The 20,589-nt window shown below is 53.1% G+C and overlaps 6 protein-coding genes across 6 annotated transcripts; 3 read left to right on the plus strand and 3 right to left on the minus strand.

Moving 5' to 3' along the window:
* Positions 1-440: 440 nt before the first annotated feature.
* Positions 441-2,104, plus strand: N7459_004463 (purple acid phosphatase family protein; the record flags this gene model as incomplete). The annotated part of the gene is made up of 4 exons (XM_056943647.1): positions 441-981; positions 1,039-1,221; positions 1,283-1,630; positions 1,686-2,104. 4 exons carry the CDS (start codon positions 441-443, stop codon positions 2,102-2,104), a joined length of 1,491 nt encoding a protein of 496 aa, XP_056800530.1.
* A 588-nt stretch (positions 2,105-2,692) lies between these two features.
* On the plus strand, positions 2,693-3,560 carry N7459_004464 (sugar O-acetyltransferase; the record flags this gene model as incomplete). Its single annotated transcript, XM_056943648.1, has 3 exons — positions 2,693-2,793; positions 2,907-3,143; positions 3,200-3,560. 3 exons carry the CDS (start codon positions 2,693-2,695, stop codon positions 3,558-3,560), a joined length of 699 nt encoding a protein of 232 aa, XP_056800531.1.
* Positions 3,561-3,854: 294 nt separating this feature from the next.
* N7459_004465 (plasma-membrane proton-efflux P-type ATPase) lies at positions 3,855-6,785 on the minus strand (the record flags this gene model as incomplete). Its single annotated transcript, XM_056943649.1, has 4 exons — positions 3,855-3,901; positions 3,958-6,055; positions 6,114-6,344; positions 6,414-6,785. The coding sequence occupies 4 exons, from the start codon at positions 6,783-6,785 to the stop codon at positions 3,855-3,857; spliced, it is 2,748 nt and encodes a 915-aa protein (XP_056800532.1).
* Positions 6,786-8,137: 1,352 nt separating this feature from the next.
* On the plus strand, positions 8,138-10,223 carry N7459_004466 (uncharacterized protein; the record flags this gene model as incomplete). Its single annotated transcript, XM_056943650.1, has 10 exons — positions 8,138-8,207; positions 8,336-8,439; positions 8,493-8,742; positions 8,807-8,837; positions 8,892-8,973; positions 9,030-9,067; positions 9,126-9,223; positions 9,284-9,651; positions 9,706-9,871; positions 10,021-10,223. 10 exons carry the CDS (start codon positions 8,138-8,140, stop codon positions 10,221-10,223), a joined length of 1,410 nt encoding a protein of 469 aa, XP_056800533.1.
* Positions 10,224-10,528: 305 nt separating this feature from the next.
* On the minus strand, positions 10,529-12,278 carry N7459_004467 (origin of replication complex subunit 5 family protein; the record flags this gene model as incomplete). Its single annotated transcript, XM_056943651.1, has 3 exons — positions 10,529-11,668; positions 11,726-12,103; positions 12,192-12,278. 3 exons carry the CDS (start codon positions 12,276-12,278, stop codon positions 10,529-10,531), a joined length of 1,605 nt encoding a protein of 534 aa, XP_056800534.1.
* A 1,027-nt stretch (positions 12,279-13,305) lies between these two features.
* On the minus strand, positions 13,306-17,247 carry N7459_004468 (uncharacterized protein; the record flags this gene model as incomplete). The annotated part of the gene is made up of 5 exons (XM_056943652.1): positions 13,306-14,390; positions 14,466-15,405; positions 15,460-15,709; positions 15,849-16,297; positions 16,978-17,247. The coding sequence occupies 5 exons, from the start codon at positions 17,245-17,247 to the stop codon at positions 13,306-13,308; spliced, it is 2,994 nt and encodes a 997-aa protein (XP_056800535.1).
* Between the last annotated feature and the right edge of the window lie 3,342 nt (positions 17,248-20,589).

A 20,589-nucleotide genomic window follows, 5' to 3' on the forward strand; every position in this document is an offset into this window, starting at 1 on the left:
AAACCTTCTGCTGATCATCTCATAGTGTCAAATTATCTGCTTCACATTTGCTAGATATGGAAATCGTCCCTCGAGGTACATTATTTCGATCCATCTCGCCGGCGTTCAGGCACCACGACACCCAATCAGCCCTTTGCTAATTCACCATGCGGTGATCTACAAGGCTTCGTGGCGTCTGCGACTCCACCGAGATGCGCCGCGCTGAACTCAAAACTCGGGAATTTGGACTTTCTGCGCGTATAACCATCTCTATCGCCTCCACGTGTGGCTCTCTGGATATCATACGCTGCGAGGGAAATTAGCAAGTTGGCAATCTGCCATGCAAGGTGCCGCGTTGATACCAATTTGTCTACCCATGCTGCTCTATAAGTATCGAAGGGTGTCGCTGACGATGGCTGCGCGTCCGTTGTGACACGGCAACTAGAAACCAAACGACCACGATGGCTCGGTGGCTAATATTATCAAATGTGCTGACCACCGCATTGCTTTGCATTGCACCGGCATCAGCAACCGCATCCAAGGATGACGTTCTTCCGATGCAATTGCGTCTGGCCTATGCCGGTGATACTGGCATGATGGTGAGCTGGAATACCTATTCCCAGCTACTTCGCCCAGCTGTTCGCTACGGTCGCAAGCCCAATCTGCTGGATCGTGTAGCGACTTCCGATGTCTCGGTAACCTATCAGACCTCTACGACCTACAACAACCACGTCCCGCTGCACGGATTGGCCCCGGACACAACTTACTACTATCTACCCCAGTTTAGCAATATCACTGAGCCCTACTCGTTCAAGACCAGCCGCTCTGCTGGTGACCAGAGTCCATACTCTGTGGCCGTGGCCATTGACCTGGGTCTGATGGGCCCGGATGGCCTGACGACCAGAGTGGGCAAGGGAGCTGGCAACCCGTTGAAGTCCGGAGACAACAATACTCTACAGTCTCTTCAGGCGCAGGGGGCAAACACCGATTTCCTCTGGCACCGTAAGTTTCTATGTATATCTGCTTGTCCGGAGTATACCGATCTGATGAGGTTGGTAGCGGGTGACATTGCCTATGCCGACTACTGGCTCAAAGAGGAGATCCAGGGCTTCCTCCCCAACACCACTATCGCCAACGGATCCAAGGTCTACGAGTCCCTGCTGAAACAGTACTATGATGAAATGTCCGTGATCACCGCTAAGAAGCCATACATGGTGGGCCCGGGTAACCACGAAGCCAACTGTATGATCTATCACCTCCTTGAGTAATTTGCTTCTGGTGACTGACTAGAAGCCCCGGATAGGTGATAACGGGGGGACCACTGACAAAGTCCACAACATCTCTTACACTGTGTCTATCTGCATGCCGGGCCAGACCAATTTCACTGGATACCGGAACCATTTCCGCATGCCCAGCGCTCAGTCTGGTGGCGTCGGTAACTTCTGGTATTCATTCGACAATGGCATGGTGCACTACATCCAATTCGACACGGAGACGGATCTCGGTCATGGGTTCGTCGGCCCAGATGAAGTTGGTGGAAGCGAAGAGGAGGACAGCGGAGCATTCAGCAACATCCGAGACGCACAGCTGAACTGGCTTGAAAAGGACCTGAGCTCGGTCAATCGGAGCAAGACGCCATGGGTGATTGCCGGTATGTTTCTGCTTTAAAAAAGTGAAACCAAGTGTAGGGACTGACAATACCACAGCTGGCCACCGCCCCTGGTATATCAGCAAACAAAATGTGAGCAGTAGTGTCTGCGAGGACTGCCGCAAGGCCTTTGAGCCCCTCCTCATTAAGTATGGCGTCGACCTGGTGCTCTCAGGCCACGCCCATGTCTATGAGCGCAACGCACCCATCAGCGTCTTTAACGTCGACCCTAATGGCTTGAATAACCCGAGCGCCCCTTGGTATATTACCAACGGTGCTGCTGGTCATTACGATGGCCTGGACCCCTTGCTACACCCTCTTCAGCCCTACTCGCGTGCTGCACAGGATACTGCATACGGCTGGAGTAGACTCACGTTCCATAACTGCACTCACCTTACCCACGAGCTCATTTCCAGCTCGAACGGGACAGTCCTTGACACTGCAACGTTGTTCAAGAAGCGCAAGTGTGGGGAATAGCGTTTATGGGAGATGAGAATGATATAAATGACTGAGTTTTGGAATACGAAGAAGTGGATATCCCAAGAATTGACTGCCACATAAACAATCTTCTGATCTGTCCGACCGTTTGCTTGTTTGTCTTCTCTATCAGTGAGTTCTTCTCCCACACAGGACTCTGATTGGCATTGAGAAACTTTGCCCTATCCAGGGGATAGACTCCCCGCCAAGACCGCATTCCAGTTTTGCCATCAGCCCTAGATAGTAGTATAGAAATAACAACGACCTCATTCCAGCTTCAGTACAGACCGGCCTGTATCTCATCTAACCATCTATGCCTGAGTAGCATTAAATATAGATATTAAAGCAAGATCCCGTCACCGATATAATCCCTATTTTCTTTACAAGTAGGACATCTAGTAAACCTGCAGCGCCTCCCGCCCGTGAAAGTAATCGCCGCCCCGCCGCATCTTGGCAGGTTTGCCCGACAAGCCGGCAACCCGCCGGCATCCCAACCTCCGAACTCCCAACCCGCCCAAACAATTCAATTATCTCCGCGCTTCCCGGACCAACTCTCCTGAAACCCCAGATTCATCAAGAATACATAGAATGGCAGCAACTGAGAAAAGACCGGACCTGATTGAGGTCGCGCGGGGCCTCTCCGGCGTACCGATGTGTGACGATTATGAGAAAATGATATCGGGCATGCTGTGCGTATATCCGGCCCGTCCCATCTCTCCGCCGATGCCGGCATATTATATACCGTCGGAAATACGTGCTACATACGTTGATATCAGGTTGCACGAGCTCATCCGCTCTTCAGGTATAACCCTTTGATACCCCGCCTTCTTGAGGGCCGGCACCGCTGCCGCATTCTAACCGACGAGTACAACAACGTGGACCTGCGGAATGTGTCTTACGAGGAGGCTGCAGGCGTCCGCTTTGAACGCTTGCAGCGGCTTGTCGGCCGCGTCGGTGAAGGCACCTTTGTCGAGCCGCCGTTTCGTCCGGACTACGGATGCAATGTCGTCATTGGGCGGGATTGCTTTATCAACTGGAAGTGAGTCTGGTCGAGTCAATTCGATACCAGAGAGCGCCGGAAGTTAATGTCAATAGTGTGACCATCCTCGACACATCTCTGGTGATCATTGGAGATCGGGTTCAGATGGGACCGAACGTCGGGATCTTCACTGCCGGCCATGAGACAAGTATTCTATCTCGGCGCAAAATGGTCGAGTTTGGGCACCCGGTCAAGATCGGAGATGACTGCTGGATTGGTGGGAATGTGGTCATTCTGCCTGGAGTCTCGATTGGCGAGGGCTGCACGATCGGGGCTGGCTCAGTCGTCACCAAGGACATTCCACCGTTCTCCGTCGCGGTGGGAAGTCCTTGCAAGGTGCGAAAGACCATCCAGTCGGCCGAGGAGGAGGAGCAAGATCCATCAAATCCCTATCGGGCCATGGTCAGGGAGCTGTGAGCTGTAAAGCAGGAAACAAGTGGCATTGAATAAGATGAGCAAGTTAGCCACAGACAAGTCAGAAGCAAGATTAGAATCTGTTTGGCGAAATAAGACAAGCCGAGTAAGAATAAGCCCTCAGTCCAGGCGCCACTCTCATCCGTTACATCGCACACAGAAACTCAAGGATCAAACCTGTCATCTTCCATCCCCCGCAGCTCAGGCTCATCCGAAATCGATGAGAGCATCTTCCCTTCCCACCTCATCGTCACTACTTCGAATCAAAACAGCCGAACACCCATCACGCCATTCATCTTAACTAGTCTTTTCGTGCTGTTTTGACACGCGCTGCGCGGCGACCGCTGCAAATTCAGATTAGCTGCTGTCAAGGTAAGATTCACCCAAGGATGCAACTCACCAAAGTCTTCCCAGGACCTCTCGTGAGACTTGCGTCGCCAAAATCGACCATGCATGAGATCGTCGAAACTCTTGGACTTGTGCAATTGGTGGTACACCACAGCGCATACAATCTCAACGCCGATGGAAAAGATCCAGACGCGAAGGACGGTGAGGATATGGGTCTCTTTATGGACAAATGCCCCGAAAAGACACATTAGGGTTGCGGCAATGTCGACAAGCAGCACAGCCCCCGCGAGCTGAAGAGACGGCGGCGATTTCCAGAAGGGACCATTGAGACGGGTGATGAAGATGAGCCAGTTCTGGGTCAAAGCGATCTCGAGGAACAGCACTGGGTCGCGGGCGCCATATTTTTGGATGACACCTCCCTCCTCGCCTCGCAGCAGCATGGTGCCAAAGGCAATCCACGATCCCGCGGCCAGAATGAGTCCCAGAATCACAGCGATGCCCCACAGCTTAGGCTGATTCCATTTCGTGGGAGACTGGGCGTACGGCGCGTTGTCATAGGCGATGGCCAGCGTGGCGATGTCAGCAAAGATGGCCAGGAGTACAACCAGGCGCAGATCCAACACCTCATTCATGATCGCAATCCACAACCCGAAAAAGATCTCCAGGTGCAGGGACAGGGCAATGCGATAGATGACGTACGAGTACATCCGATGGAAGATCTGGCGGGACGTCTTGATGGCGTCGATGATAGTCGACAGACCAGGCTCGAGGAACACGATATCAGCAGCCGATCGAGCAGCATCCGAAGCACCCTCCACTGCAATGCCAGTATCGGCTTTCTTGAGCGATGGGGCATCATTGACGCCATCTCCAGTCATCGCCACCAGGTAGCCGCGCTGCTGAAGGATCTCCACGACGCTGTACTTGTGCTGAGGAAACACCTCGGCAAACCCATCTGCGGCTTCCACGAAGTCATTGACTTCGGACCCAGGCATCTCGCCAGCTCCAGTGACACCGAGGCGCTCGGCGTTGTAGATGTTGGTGCCCAGTCCGAGCAAGCGTGCGGTCTCGCGAGCGATTCCCACGGCATCACCTGTCAGCATCTTGATTGCCAGACCCAGCTCCCGAGCTTCCTTGATGGTTTTGGCAGTGTCGTGACGAGGGGGGTCGGAGCAGGGCATAATTCCCAGGATCTGCCAGGGCTCAGAGCCTCGCTTACGAGCGATTCCCAGTGCACGGTATCCACGGCTGGCAAACTCGGTGACCTTCTCTTCGTATTCTTTGACGACATGGTCTGGGAGTTCACGGCTTTCCTGTACAGTTCGCAGCACGGGAATGGGAGCCCCTTTGACGCAGGTCCACAGTTCGCCTTCTGGGGACTCGATCACCGCGGTGACCTTCTTCGAAACTGGATCGAAGGGGTAGAACTCCACGGTACGGAATTGACCCATCTTTTCAATGACTTCCGGGAAGTTTTTCAGGGCTTTGATGAACACTCTATCAATGGCATCAATGCCCTTTTTCTTTCGGATCGCTGCCATGCAAGCAGTGAACATGACTTCCGCTTTGTCAAACCCGGGGGCTATGTAGGGTTCCCCTAATGCAAGCTTGTTTCGAGTGAGCGTCCCAGTTTTGTCAGAGCAAAGGACTTCCACGCCAGCCAGCGACTCGATTGCGGAAAGATTCTGGACAATGGCAGACCTTCTGGCCAGATATGCAGCACCGACCGCCATGGTGGTGGTCACGACTGCTGGAAGGCCGACTGGAACCCCGATAATGGAGGTCGCGAGGGTGAAGTCCAGGCAGGTTCTGATGTCATTGCCACGGTAATATGAAGACACCCATACAACGATCAGTGTGAAGGTTACGCCGACTAGAAGACGTGTGCTGATTCCGCTCAAGACTTTGGTGAAATGGCCAGTACCACCGGAGGCACGGCTTACCAGTGCTGCAGCTTCCCCGACGAATGTTCTGTCGCCGATTGCGGTTGCGATGATCAGTGCAGCTCCACGCTTGACGATCGAGGATGCAAAGCAACGGTCTCCTTTGTGTTTGTCAACGGCAAGAGATTCTCCAGTGATCGCGGACTGGTCAACTTGTAGATGGGCATCTTCAGTCATCACAACCCCGTCGGCAGGAAGAATGGTGCCCTAGATCCTTCAAGTCAGCATGGAAGTGGATGATTCGCCCGGTCGGAACAGCACTTACATCTTCGACATGAACAACATCTCCTGGAACGACTTCTTCGGTGCCGATTTCAACCATAGATCCACTGCGAATGACGCTTGCCTTCAGTGCCAGAGTCTTCTTGAGGCTATCGACGATATTGCCTGCATGGTACTCTTGAACGAAGCCCACGACAGCATTGAGCAAGAGAAGGCCACAGATCACACCGAAATCAATCCAGTCTTTCAGACCAGCAGCAAGGAGAGCTGAAAGCTATTCAGCAGAAGTGTGAGCATCGTCTGCAGGCTTGATTGTATGGAATTCATTAGGGAAACGGCTTACCTCCATGACACCCTGCACGGGCCCGACAAAGAGCATGAAGAACTTGACGACGTTGCTGCGACGCTCCTCCCGCATCTTGTTCCAGCCAAACTTGCGTCGAGATGCAATGATCTCAACTTCGGTGAGGCCTAGGTTGAGGTCGGTCTGCAACAGACCGGTGGGGATGGGTCGTTCACCCCCGGGCCCAATGGTGAGGACCTCGGGGTCGGCTTCCTTGCCGTCCTCCTCTTCTAGCTCGATGATGAGAGCCTCAAGGCTCTCTTCTGTCCCCTTGCTGGAGACAGGGAGGACTTCCTTGTCCTCGGGGGCACAGTCATCCCCAGAGGGATGGCTGCGGAGGGCGAGGGCCCTCGGGTCAATCTCTTCAGCCATGACGGCTGAAGATAGGCAATATTGATGGAAAACGATTTTATTAACGTCAGAAATGCTCTGACGGCGACGAAGGAGATGGAAAAGGGGGTTTGGGGAGTCAGTGGTGAGGGTGAGGTGATGAAAAGGATAGGGTTGGATGGGGTGGGCGACGCGCGAAAGACCGGCAGCACAACACGACTATGGGCAGTCACTACGCGAACTGTGAGAGAACAGCAGGCACGAGCCCTGGATAGGGCAAACACGCGTGCCTGTTGCTCAGTTCTACAGAATGAAAAGATCTATCGCAGGCCTACGCGTCGATTCTTCGACGCGTATCGAAGATGAGGGCCAGCCAGCCAAAGCCAAAGCAAGAAGTACAAGAGCTTCAGGACAGAGAAGGATGGCTTTCCAATGGTATGGGGAGTCCATATAGTTGGATCTTCCAAACTGCAGAATGGACGACTCCAGGTATTCAGCGGTTACTCTCTCGACTGGTTTCAGCCATCCTGTAGGACCTTTTTCCCTCGGCTCGCGGCTTCCACAACTCTCCCAGGCCCTCCCAGCGACTAAATTTAAAGGGCATAATTTGGGAAAGGCCAAGAATTTCAATCTCTGTTCCGGAGACGGTCACCATCTCCTCGCAAGTTCATTTCAACAGTCAGGGCCGGGGCCAGAGCGGATATTGGCTCTTCTCAGCCAGGATTTGCTCTACCCGGTCCAATTACCGACATGAATGCTTTCTGATCCTTCGGGTCTTCTTTTCTGCCTCTGGTGGGATTTTCTTCGACAATCCGGGGGTAATATCAAATTCACCAAGGGCGGAATTCTCTAGCGTTGCCTTGGGAGGGGGGGGATGGGAAACGAGCCCTGGAGTACAACGCATAGTGTGACTGAGTCGACGCAGTCGTGCCTGTTTTACATGAGATTCAATCACCATGGCGATGGCCTGATCAGCTCGCGGCCAGAATTGACCAGGCAACGGTTCCACGAAACGGTGAGGCCGTTAGGGCAACGACGGGCGATCTATATGGATCGCCGCCCCAGGCATCAACATGACATAATCGGTTCGCCGTCGCCGTCGCCGAGTGGATTCTGCGCGGCATCAGTTGATACTGTTCAGCGCAGTCAAGCCCGGGGCTATGAGTGTGGTGCCTGTCAGTTGGTAGAAGATCAAACATTTGCTCTGGTTCTCGGTGTTTCTCATCCACTCGTGGTGACTCTGCCCGCTCGCCCACCAGTGCCGACACCCACTCTTCACTCCCATCAACATCCTTCTGTCCCTCTGCAAGATCCTTCTGGTTTATTGATTTTCCCTGTCTATCCTTTACTGCTCCAAGACAAACTCATCCTCAGCCCATTTTCTTGACTCCAGCATGGCTGGTTCAAGCTCCTCGAATCCCCCAGCCCAAAGGGAAATGCCCGAGCTCCCGGGTTTCATCTTCGGTAAGCACTCTGATCATGTCTACGCCGAGGTCAAAACTGGAGTTCGATCATAATCCGTCTAATCGCGACCGCCGATGCTACTCTTTCTCCCCGTGTTCCCCAAGCTGCGTGGCGCTAACAGCAAGCAGATCAAGAAAAGGGCAAGTACTTCAAGATACAGGCCAACCATGTCGCGCCTCCCGGATCAGGTCATTCCCAGGACTCAGTCAAGCGCAAGCGGGATGAAAAAGAAGTTGAAATCCAGTTATCCTCACGCATCCACGAATTGGCTAACCCAACCCCCAGGAACGTGAGAACCGCCTCAAGACCAAACAGAAGGTTTCTCGCGAAACAGTCCATAAGCACAGTTCCCTAAAACAACCATGGACTGGTCTCAGCAGAGAGATTGGTGCTCGGCCTCGGCCCAGGGCAGAGGAGGAAACCGTGATCTTCTCGCACTTTTTGACTCGAAAGAAGCTTTACAAGTTCCACGGGTTCCCCAGGATATCTTTAAGCCAAATTGCCCGACATCCCTCCTCTGGGATTTTGATTGGTGGTAGGCAGCTTTTGACCCGATGATGATCGTATTGGGCAGTCAGCTAACATCTGTTCTTCTATAGGCGGAAGCCATGTTGACGCCTGCTATGTTTCGTGAGCTTCTCTCTCCTTTCGTCTGTTTACTGAAATTTGTTAATCAAATAGCAGCCTTTGCTACCCAAATTTCCAAAGTGGAAGCTGGAAATACTACTCTCCTTGGGAGCAGGCCCTTATCCGAGATCAGTACAGAGTATGTCCTACCCGTCTGTCAGCTTTCTCGGCCCTGCTCACACTGTCTATTACAAGCTCTCGTCTTTTTCCATGGGCAGGGGCAATTTATTGCTGTAAGTTCTATGTCTTAGGTGAATGTCCTTCATAAACAAAGTTCGCTCACAACAGTAGATCAACCATGGATAGCGGTCCATTAGGAGACTCATTACTTCAAATCCACCGCTTCCCAGGGCCAGATGAGATGCCTGAACGAGAATGGCCCACCAACCGTATGTTTCCCTTCATCGTATTCCATTTGCACACGATTTCCAGCTCATACGAAAGGACAGTCAGATCTTTGCAGCGCGTGAATACCATGCGGACGCTATGGTGCTCAGCTGCCTCTTCGGACCCCATTCCCAAGTTTGCAGTCGGGACGTCTGATGGTCTCTACATGCTAGAGAACCATCACGGTGTTGACTGGGAATTACACAGATGCGAGCATCCCAGCATCGTATCCCGCCGATCCGGCAGGTCAGACGTGACCGCTGTGGGATTCTATCAGGACACCCTCGTTGCAGCCGGGATGCGCAACTCGGCGATCCTCTTGCACGACATGCGCAGTAAGGATAGCGCGATGGTCTTGCAGCACACCGAGCGTGTCGACAAAGTGTGCCATATCCATGGATATCTGTTGATGGCTGCCGGGCCGACGTCTGTAAGCACGGAAGCAGCCATGCCGTATTCGTCCTATACTCACTCGCGGAAATAGGCGCAGATATATGACGTGCGTGCCACGCCCAAAATCGTGCAGAAGCGGCCTCAGCCCATGACTCCCTTCCACCAATCCTCACGGCCGTTCCTGACCTTCCCTGGGTGCGTCCCAGGTGTGAATGGCGTCATAGATGTGAGCCCAGAGAATAGATTGCTGGCCTGTGGTACGTTGTCCGTCTCGATCTCAGCTCACCCACTTCACTCCCTCCCTCCCTAGATCCCTCTCTCCATTCCTCTTTCATCTTCCTCTCTCTTCCAAGGGGAAGATAACCGTGAATCGCACGAGAACTGACCATTCGAACTGTATATATAGCGACCCGGGATAACACCGTGCAACTCTTTTCTCTGCGCACAGGACAACAGATTGCGTCTCCGCTTACAGAGTATCGGTATTCGCAGCCAGTTACCTGCCTACGCTTCGAGAACCATGCGCCCGAGGATGTTCCAAATGGGCCACAGTCGCCCGGGCTGCTGGTTGGCGCCACATCCGTAGTAGATCACTGGGCCTGGCACTGAGCTGTAATATGATACGCGGATATGGTGATGGCTATGGTGGCGGGAAGACACGACATCAGAAATGCATACCCATGGAGTTGGGCGCTATGTACCATAAGGAGTTTTGATTTTCTAGGGTTTTCCTTCTATGACGGGAATGACCAACTACGATGACAGTGTACGATTAGACAAAATGAGTTCAAGCCACCTTTCATAATGTGAAAAATGAAAAACCATGCTATGCAACCTATGCCCAGCATCAACAAAAACACAAATTGCGCCTTTCACCCTTGAACTCCAGATAGTGCAGCTGTTATACTTCCCCCTTAATCCAGACCACCAGCCAACCACTCACCCACTTCAACACCAATGCCCTTCGCCAATTCACCTATCCAGTCGCCCGAGACATTCACACACCATTTCTCGCCTGCATCGGCGCTGGTATTCCCACTGCCCATGCTACCCAAGCCAACATGGTGCCCGGAAGCTGGAACAACGAGACGTAGGCGACGCAGAGTCGCCAACTCGGCGTAAATCTGATCTGCGACGGCACCTGTGCGAATGGGATTTGCGGGCGGATTGGGATCGATGGCATGGTAGATTGCAAGGAGTCGTTCGAGTGGGAACGGCCGGGCTGTAAGAATAGTAGAGGGCCCCGTGATACCGGCCCCGCCGCCAATAGCAGATGTCGTTGCCGACGAGGTAGCAAAGGCGGATGAGAGGGTGGACTTGGTGATACGGGTTTTTGACCGCTTGCCCTTCCCCCTTCGGGGAGTGGATGGGTCGTCGTTCGCAGCTTGTCTTTCTTCGGCTTGCGCCTGGGAAAGGACCTTCAGGCGACGGCGATGATGAGCGCGTTTGTTACGCGCTGATAGTGAGGACGAGGAAAATTTTGAGAAGAAGATCGTGTCCAGCCGTTGCGGGGTGTGCGATGCCACATACGCCGAGGTCAGGATCAACGTTGAGAAATATGGCAGAGAGGGCAACGCCGAAGAGGCGGCGGGAGGTGCAAATGGCTTCCGAGACACCTTGCTCGGGGCCGAGGAGTCCTCTGGCACTATGCGGTGCACCAGCGATGATTCACCCTGGTGGCGGAAGAGCGCTCGGTTCTTCACGAGCAACCGCGCAAAATCCCATTCTGTGTTCTCGCCAGGTGGTGTTTCACCCTGTATCACAGGAGCTATGAACAAGGGCCATAGCCTGTCGCAGATAGATCGGAACGATGGTACAGAACCGGCAGTTGGTCCAACCAAAGTATCGTAAACTGTTGAAATGAAATGTGGGTATATCCGCGAAGGATCATCGGCAGGGAATCCGTCCACAGCTGGCATGGGAGAAGCCAGTAGAATATCGATGGCCTCTTTGCGTGTGTACGGAGGGAATCTTATGTGAGGCACCGAGGCATTTTGGAGGAATAATGGTCGAGGAGTCGAGCTAAGGACCAAAACAACGCAAAGCGAAGGGACCTGGGATGCCGTGTCAGTATAAACCCGCAATCGAAGCATCCCATGGCCTGCACTCACAATTTCTCCAAGTCGAGCCAAAGCAGAGAGTAAAGTGGGTGGTGCCTCTCGCTGTCGATCGATCTCATCCAATACCAATACAAACTTCCTTCCCTGCTCCGCAGCCCACGCCGCAAGACACTCCTCTAGGAGTACCGCAAGTGTGCTAACGTGCTCGCACCGTCCTTTGCCGAATTTTTCCCACTCGTCTCTCTGGCCCAATGCTTCGAGTGTATTCCACAGTATCTTGGTCAGGAGATGTCGTCCGGTGATACACTCGGTGCTGCGGACAACGGCATGTGGCACATCAAGAGTCGACAAGACGCCGCGGATAATGGTTGATTTGCAGGTTGCGGAAACGCCATGGACAACCAGTGTCGGTGGGCTGGGAATCAGTGGCTATTTAACAGAGCATAATGTATCAGCAATCGTCAATGATATTCTTATCGAAGAATTTGTTGATGTCCGCTGGACCGAAGCAACTCACATGGAGAAGGCTGGCAAGCTGCCGCGCTTGGAGATCACGGCAGGGCCATTGTGCGCTCAAAGCGCGAGCAACGTCGCCTGGCTGCATGAGGCAACAATTCCCAGTCTTCTTCCAACTTGGTAGATCGTCGGGGCTCAAGGGACGAAATGTTGCTGATAGCGGCTCGATGCCGACGCCGGGTCTCTTTCAGGTCACGTGTCCACGCGTCGCGTTTGCGTTTTAAGTATGCTTCGCTGGGGGGTCCGAAAACAAACTGAAGGCTTACTTTTAAAAAAATGAAGATATACAGCTTACGATGAGGTATTGGAATTGGGAAAAACTGAATCCGTTTTCCGCTGCTAAAGTACAACCATGCAGAATATGTGTGAGGGGGGAACACATCGCAGCGACAGAACCCGGAAGGGATCAATCAAGCTGGCAACGATATCCCCAGAGAACGCTCCATAGACAACTTACTCCGGTCACAATCCGCAAGGACCACCTGGAGCTCGCTCGTCAATCGGTGCATTCAAGAACGCCTGCACAGCACTAATGCATTTCGAAGTCACGAAACGAAAAAAGAAAGCAAAATACAGGGCGGAAGTAGGCGAAAAGAAATGGTGTGTGAACACATGGGGAGGAAATGAAGTGATTCGCAACGTTGTTCGTCCTGGATCATGGGCAATGGTCGCACAAATCGTTTCAAAGAACAATCCATGGTTGCCAATAACCCAAGAAAGATCCCGGTCAATCAATGGCCGCAAAACCACCGAGAAACAGAAGGGGAAAGTACAAAAATGGGGTAGGCGAAAGCAGGAGCAAGGGACAGAGAACATGACGCTCCAGCACTGGCTGCTGGGAATGTATGCAGTATGCAACACGTGGATCTTGTCGGGTGATAAAATAGTCATGGCGCATTGCTTCATGCAAGGAGCAGGAAATGAGCATGTATGGAATGAGATGGATGTGTCGAAGAAAATGCGGAAACGGGGTAGATTGTGAAATATGCAACGGGCCCCAGTTTGATGACAGTTCTTGAAAGATGTCCGTGAAATCGTCAATTATCGTAGCATCATTGCGCTATGGGTACAGTTGAGCGGGACGTTATGCACAAATGGAGCCGTCCAGTCCCCGTTCAGAAGTAGTTGTAGAGCTGGCTCTGGGTGCCAAGATTGGCCGATCCCGGGGAGGCCGGGGCACCAAAGAGCGAGGAGTTTTCGCTGTTGCCGCCAGGGGGAGTGTTGGTGGAGCTGGTAGCGGGGGTTGGGGGAAAGGTTTGGCCAGTGAATCCGTTGGATCCCGAAGTAAGCATCATTTGCTTCTGCAGCATGGGCTTGGGGATCTGGGACGCATTGTTCATCTCGTTAGGGGTCACATGGCCATTGGTCGGGACAGTACTGCGAGAACCCGCGTCCGTTGCCAGGATTTTGCCAGCAATCCGGCGTCCATGGGGAGTCTGGCGAATTGAAGGCAGAATAGGGCGTATCGAGTCGGTGATACGGGTACGAGTCTCACCGTCGGCATAGTCCATAGCGGTCTGGATGACATAGTTGGCGAACGAATCACGCAACATCTTTTCGAGCTCGCTACCAGAGAGCATCTCGTCAATCATTCGACCGCGAGTGTACGAGTCCGCTGTGCGCAGACACTTTTCAATGACATTGGAACTGAACTTTTGCTTTGACAGTGCAGGAATATTGCCCGCGAAGGTCTGGCACAGGGGAGCGGTAAAACGCGGCTCAGCGAGGTCCAGGATGTACTGCACAACGTAGTTGCCAAACGGGTCCTGGACGAGGGAGAAAGAATTTTTGGTGATCTGAGCGATCAAACGAGTCTTTTGCGTGCCCGATGCATGGTCGATACAACGTTGAAGAACGCAGCATCCATGGCGGTGGGTACCCACAGTAACGCAGTGGCTGCCCACAGCATGGTAAATGAACTCCGCATCCTCGGCGCTAAGGCGGTTGAGACATTTCTGGATGACGTGGTTGCCATTCAGGTCCTGTACAAGCTCGACAACATGGTCCTGCAGAGCATGAATCACAGTCTGAGTCTGCTCGGGAGTAGAGATGAATTCAATCATCTTCTGCAGGGCACGAGTGCCATGCTGGTTCAGCGCAATCTTGACTAGTTGAGGCGCAGCATTGTCGATGAGAGCAGTCCTCTGCTCATCATTGGAGTACTCAAGCAGCTTCTGGCAAAGATAATTGCCGAAAGGGTCTATCAAGAAGATCAGTCTCGTTCAACGACGCAAGAAACTAGAAGCTGCACGGCGGATCGCAGGGGTTATAATACCTGTCATCAATTCAATTACATGCATGTAGGTCTCGCTGAAAATTAGCTGCACATGCTCAGGCGTGCGGTCCTCCAGCTTTCGCTGCAAGTACCGGCAGCCGTGCTGGTCCTTGCACAAGTTGTAAAGATCACCCTTGTAATGTTCCAGAGGGTAATTGGCGAAACGAGTCAGCTGGGTGGACTCTCCCTCGGTCTGGCGGCGCTGACCAACACCCGCTCGGCCTGGCTCGTTGAACCGGTACCCACCAGAGTAAGTTGGATACGCTCCATAGCCATTAGCACCGGAGAAAGTTGCGACCTGATTGTTGGCCTGACCGACTGGCCCTCCGAAAGGCTGGATGCCATAGCCGTAAAGAGGGAAACCAATGCTGGTGTTCGCAGCTGGGCTAGCAACACCAGTACTGGGTGCAGCGGACGTCAGCTGAGGGCCAAAGGGTGCGGCACTCGCTTGAAGCATGGTTTGCTGATTCTGGCTGCTCTTGATACCCTCAGAATCGGGGGACTCGCGTGTCTTACGAGGGGTGACAGCTCCTGCGGGAATGCGGCCCATGCTGGTGTTGTGTTGATGAAAATGTTCAGCATGAGTCTTCGGAGGGGTGATAGCAGAATCAAAGCCGTTACCCTTGACAGTAGGCAGGTCATTCGTCGAGTAGGATGATTGCAGAGCAATTGGTCGACTGGAAGGAACAGGGGTCATGGCTTCGGAAGTCCGCTCGGAGGGGAAGACTAGCCCGCCTTCCAGAGAGTGGCGGGGGAGATGGCGGGGGTGATGGGCACTAGCATGGTCGTCGCTGCCTACGCTACCCAGTGGGTCCAGAAGCATCAGGCCAGAAATGTTGTGAGGCATGCTCTGGTGAGACGATCTGTAACGATCGTGATGCTGCTCAGGACCCGGAGTGCGTCGATTGGCCAGGTCATGCGCATCGTGGTTGGCAGAGAGCTGAGGTGTACAGTGAGAAAAACTCTCCGTGCAGCGAATGATTGACGAACTTACAAGGTTGGAGCCATTGCGGCGAGAAAGAGTGGGGAATTTATCATCCGGCTCAGTCATCTTGATGTAGCCCTTGATGTCGGGGGTGGACAGACGTTCTTCACCATGCATGATGAGCTTGGCATCCTCCTCAGTGCTGAAGAGATGTTTTGGGGGAGCAAAGGAGTCAACGTTGGACCCGGCACCGTAGCCTGAAACGTTAGGTCGGTACTGGTTACCAAAGCTGCTGGAGGGCAGCGAGTAACGGTGGATCCTGAAACATTGTGAGAAATTGAACGTAATCAAGAGCTCCACGGGTAAAATTGGAATAAGATAGAATGCCGGGGTCATTTCCGTCCGAAGCCAATGTAGCCTGGGGCATCAGAAGTATGAAGATCAAGTGGGGTACTCACGAAGGACCGGGACGGAAAGTGGAAGACTCCATAGTGTAATCCTCCTTTTCGGAATTGCGGCGTGATCCCGGAAGCGAGTGGCCAGCGAAGCGGTCAACCGACTGGGCAGAGTGGTGAGTCGGATTGGAAGGAGCTTGAGGCGAAGTAAGCTGGGAAGAAGGGCCAAAAGCATTGAAAAAACCTGGCGAGGAAGTCACACTAGAAGTCGAAAAACGACTCGGACGAGACACGGCGCTAGACACGGCACTGGACATGGGGGGCTCTCGATACTCGGGTGGTGTGGTTGGTTCGCTGACAGGACCAGACAAACCAGCCTTAGCGAGGTCACGAGCAAGCTGATCCATTTCGCTTTTTTCTTTTTCGTGCTGCATATCAAGCAGTTTCATATCCTCTTCAAAGCGTCGTTTCTGCTCTCGCATGTACTCGATATGCTGGCGCTTCTTTTCGAACTGGAGGTCGTCAGATTTGGATTCGACAAAATCAAAATGATAAAATGAAAAAAGGTCTGGTGGGAAAGATGGAATTGACGTTGAAAATGATGGAACTGATGAGGGGATAGATGAAATAGATGACGAAGTCGATGAAAATGATGGAAGATGGATGGCGGGGGTTGAGGCGTAGGGTTGTAAGGATGAATGAAGAGGCAGGTGGGATGAAAAGATATACCCTCAACCACTTGTGAAAATAAATGGGCGTCAAAATGCCGCAGAGAAGACGCCCTCCCAAATGGGATATTTTGGCCAAACAATGGGGCAATTCAGACTGACGAAAAAGGAAATCAAAGGGTGCAGATTGCGGAATTGGGACGTAGGCAGAACGCAAAAAGGAAAGGATCAGGCGTGAAGGAAAGCGTCCTTCACGCCATCATTGAATGGCGAATCACGCGCAAGCAAAGGCCGGCGTGTCAGCGACGACACACTCAGAGATCAAGCCTGGCAGTCTCATTCATCTCCCGTCGCGACGGAACGAGATCGTGATTATTTTGGACAACTTTCATTACTGTCCCCGCAGAGGCAGTGATTATTTGGGTTCGCGACCAATGCATTGCCATGCAGGCTTGGTATTTCTCCCGATCGAGGAGAGGCAAAGGCAAGTATCAGACTACAGCAAAAGGAAATTCTAATCTCACCGAAGACAACAGATCAAGCGGATCCGGCAGCTGCGTGGACCCCTGATTGAGATAATTCCAGGACGAGGAGAATTTGCTGGAATCCGTGGTAAAACGACGTTGCAGGTTGGCACGAACATCCCCCGAGGGTCGTGAGAAGGCTGACACAAAGTTTGGGTGGCCTGGCGAGAGCGAGTTATATCCGGGGAAGCTGGACTCGGACGGCGGGGAGCGAGGGGACGGGAATCGCAGCTCGTCGAGGCGTTCACTCAGCCCATTCTTGAAGGCCATTATGGGCAGGGCAGTTAAACAGTTCCACTACAGTCCATGGACGAGCACCAAGTCAGCACGGGGTGAGCAGTGGCAGCTGCAAGTTTTAAGGCTTCCGGCACAGCAATGACAACCAGCCCCAGTCGATATGCCACCCAAGCCTCCACGGGAGGTAATCGGTGGCAGGGCCAAGGGCGAATTATTTTTTTTTGGCAGGTATATGTGGGTGTGTGTGGGTGTGGGCTGGCGGTGTACTTGGAGGCCGTCCCAAGTAAGGGGAAGGTCGCGAGAGGGGCTGAGGGGTGGTCTGGCGGAGAACGATCTGCGCTCGCGAAAAGGGCCCAACTCACACAATGAACGCCTCGCGAGGCGGGAGAGAGGCAGCACGATCAAGATCCAAGACGCTTGCGGGCCGGGGCATTCATTTATGGGAGGGAGAGGGTAGGCGAGAGAAAAATCGACAGGTGTGGGCGTGTACCTGAAGATGCGGAGATCAGCCGCAGGGAGTTGCAGAGTGGGATGGAGCAACTTACCACTAACCCTCCACTGTAGCGAACACGACGGGCACAAGAAACGAGAGACAACAAGAGCACCAGGAGCTAACAAGATCCCAAAGGAACGGATACAGGATGTTGTACACGGGCGAGGGAGGAGGTGGGAAGAAGGAAGAGAGGGGGGAAGAGAGGGAGAGAAGGAGAGGCTGGGAAGGCGAGTCGTTCCCAGCGTTCCAGAGCGCGAGCGGGGAGGTCTCGCTGCCCTAATCGGGAATGGCCGTGAGATGGTCTGTTGTGGGTTTCATTGTCTCTTCGCACGCCTCCAATTGCACCTCGCTTGCCTTCCGAGGCATGCATTCTGTCTACGCTGGAGTCTTTCGCCGACCGTGATGTCGCGCCCGCAAACTGACTTTCAACCCCCAACTTCCCACCCGTGGATTTGATACTTCACCCCCCAGCGCCGCTACGCCGCGAGCGACGGGGAAATCTCGAACCATACCTAGGTCGACGAAATGCAAAATAATAGTCCACGGAGAATAGACCATGGAGCTCTTGATTCACCGCAGCCAGTGGAAATCTGACGGCCACAGCAGATCAGAGTCGGAAATCAGGAGACGCGTATGATTGGAGAGGCCTGTCTGTACAACCAGGGTGCAGCTATCGGGGATCGACAAGCCTGGGGTAGACATGGCTCCGGCACGGCTCAATCAAGCGCAAGAATTGGTCAATTCCAAGCTGGCCTAGCTAGCTAGCTCATGTCTTTCTCCGTCCTCCGTGGCCATGGTCCGCATCGTGCGAGCTATGGGGCTCGGGTTCAGGCCTGTTGCGAGCGCAAGGGGGTGCGACAACCAGAGATGCGCTGTTCAAGAGCGTGGCAGCTGCAGGTGCATCATCTCCCACGCCGATGGCGCCCAGTCCGGTGAATTGGCATTCTGATGATTATCATTGTCTCGTTATCCTCTCGGATGTGACAACGGATCTCTGATCCACCGAGCCCAGACGATCCTCATCATATGTATCAATGATCAATGACACCTAGGGACTTTCATATGCCAGATAGGAAGATATAGCCACTGCATGATGCACACGTATCGTCAAGTCCGTGCCTGGATGGGAGCAGATTCGGGTGTTGGACAAATCAGCATTAGAATGGACGGTGCTTTTCGTGCCTACAGTAGAGTGGGCGACAAATAGACCGGATATTCTAACTTCCTCTGTACTACTATAGATACTCTCTTGGATCCCATTTTTCCCCCTTCTGTCATCTTCGAGTCCATCGCGTGTGGAATGGTTCGCGTCTCTGATCAACGGGTTTCTTCCCACTCCGTCCCAAGGTTCGCGTTGGCCAATCCATCCGAGCCATGGAAAGACCGTTTTTCCTTTCCTTTCCTTTCTTTTTCTATCACTCTTGGGGCTGCCCGCACGGTCGAATCACCATAGGCAGACGAGCAGAGAAGCGGTGAACGTGATACAAGCCATGGCACGCTGATCGTATCGGTTGGAGCCCCTGATCCGCCGAATGACGAGCATAACCAGCGCTGCTGTGGAGATCCTGCACGAACCCCTCTCGAGGGATCGTGCGTGACTGTGTGAGTGGAAAATCATCTCCATCGTCATCCCTCCCAGCATGATTATTTGTACCCTTCGGAATCTCGATCGGAGCGGAGGTCTGTGCTCAATGCTGGCATTCAACAGCGTGAACCAGGTCGAGATGCCAGTACTGGACGTACTGAAAGTCCTATCGAAGCACTACAAGATAGCCATTCCCCATTCGGCCCCCCTCCAAAACGATGGGATCTCCAACCAGAAATGACACATCCACCCAAGCTCGAGCTAACAGGCTAGCGATTTCCCGAAGGATTCACAGCGGGCGCGAGGCGCCCTTGGAGGCCCAAATGGACCAATGATTCATGTCCGGGCGTGTCTTTCATGCCCAACGCCAAAATTGCGCCTCGGCCGATTCGCAATGGTCTGTGGCACTCTGCCTGTCTAATCTTTAGCAGGACGAGCCCGAATCCCGTCAAAGAAAAGCACATGGCCGCCGAGGAGATCGGTTGTGCATGAAGGACTCACCTGCTGTGATGAGGCCCTACAATCAGAGTTGTTCTGTTGGCAAAATATGACCCTTCGCGAGAATCAAGGCCCTCCAGCATTAATCATCATCGTCATCTCCACAATAACTCATCAACCCTGGACAATAATTATCATCGTGCATCACCGGGTCGGATGAGCACTTCCCAGCATCGGGGCCTGTTCCACCCTCAGCCACGTGTAAGGACGGGATTCCCTTTGTTCTTTCTACCTCCCCTTCATCGAGGTCCAGCCGATCTGCATGAAGGCCTAGAATGCCATCATCCCTCGTGGGACGCTGGGAAAGAAATTCCCAGTGACATGTCCAACACCATCCGTAGCACACCTACATGTAGTGGCGACAAGAAGAGGAGGAAGTTGCGGTCAAGCCGTTCGCCACAGAAAGCGCTCGTATCTCTCCTCGCTCGAGTGACGAATTATCCGAGGAATCACAATGCAGTCACTGCGATCCTAGCTGGCGCGGTGGGCCACGGTGTAATAGGCCTATTTATATTCTCTATTCTCACTGTGCATTGACTCGCTCTCCCTTGAGACATTGGCTGGATGTGGGCCTGGCCACTCTGTCGAGCAACGATTAGCTAGGCGGAGCGAGAAGCCAGCTATACTGATATATATAGACCTAAGTCTATATACTGCTACAAATTACTCACATTATTCTAGACGCATCGAGCATGCGAATGGATCACCTCTGGTCCACAAAAATCAAAAATCCCCGAGCCAGGGTCGATCATGTATGACCACTGTTACTGTACATAAGCGTCCACTGTGGGTTTCTTAG

This window comes from Penicillium hispanicum, assembly GCF_028827665.1.
Source record: "Penicillium hispanicum strain IBT 35686 chromosome Unknown utg000004l_segment0_segment0, whole genome shotgun sequence".
Classification (NCBI taxonomy): domain Eukaryota; kingdom Fungi; phylum Ascomycota; class Eurotiomycetes; order Eurotiales; family Aspergillaceae; genus Penicillium; species Penicillium hispanicum.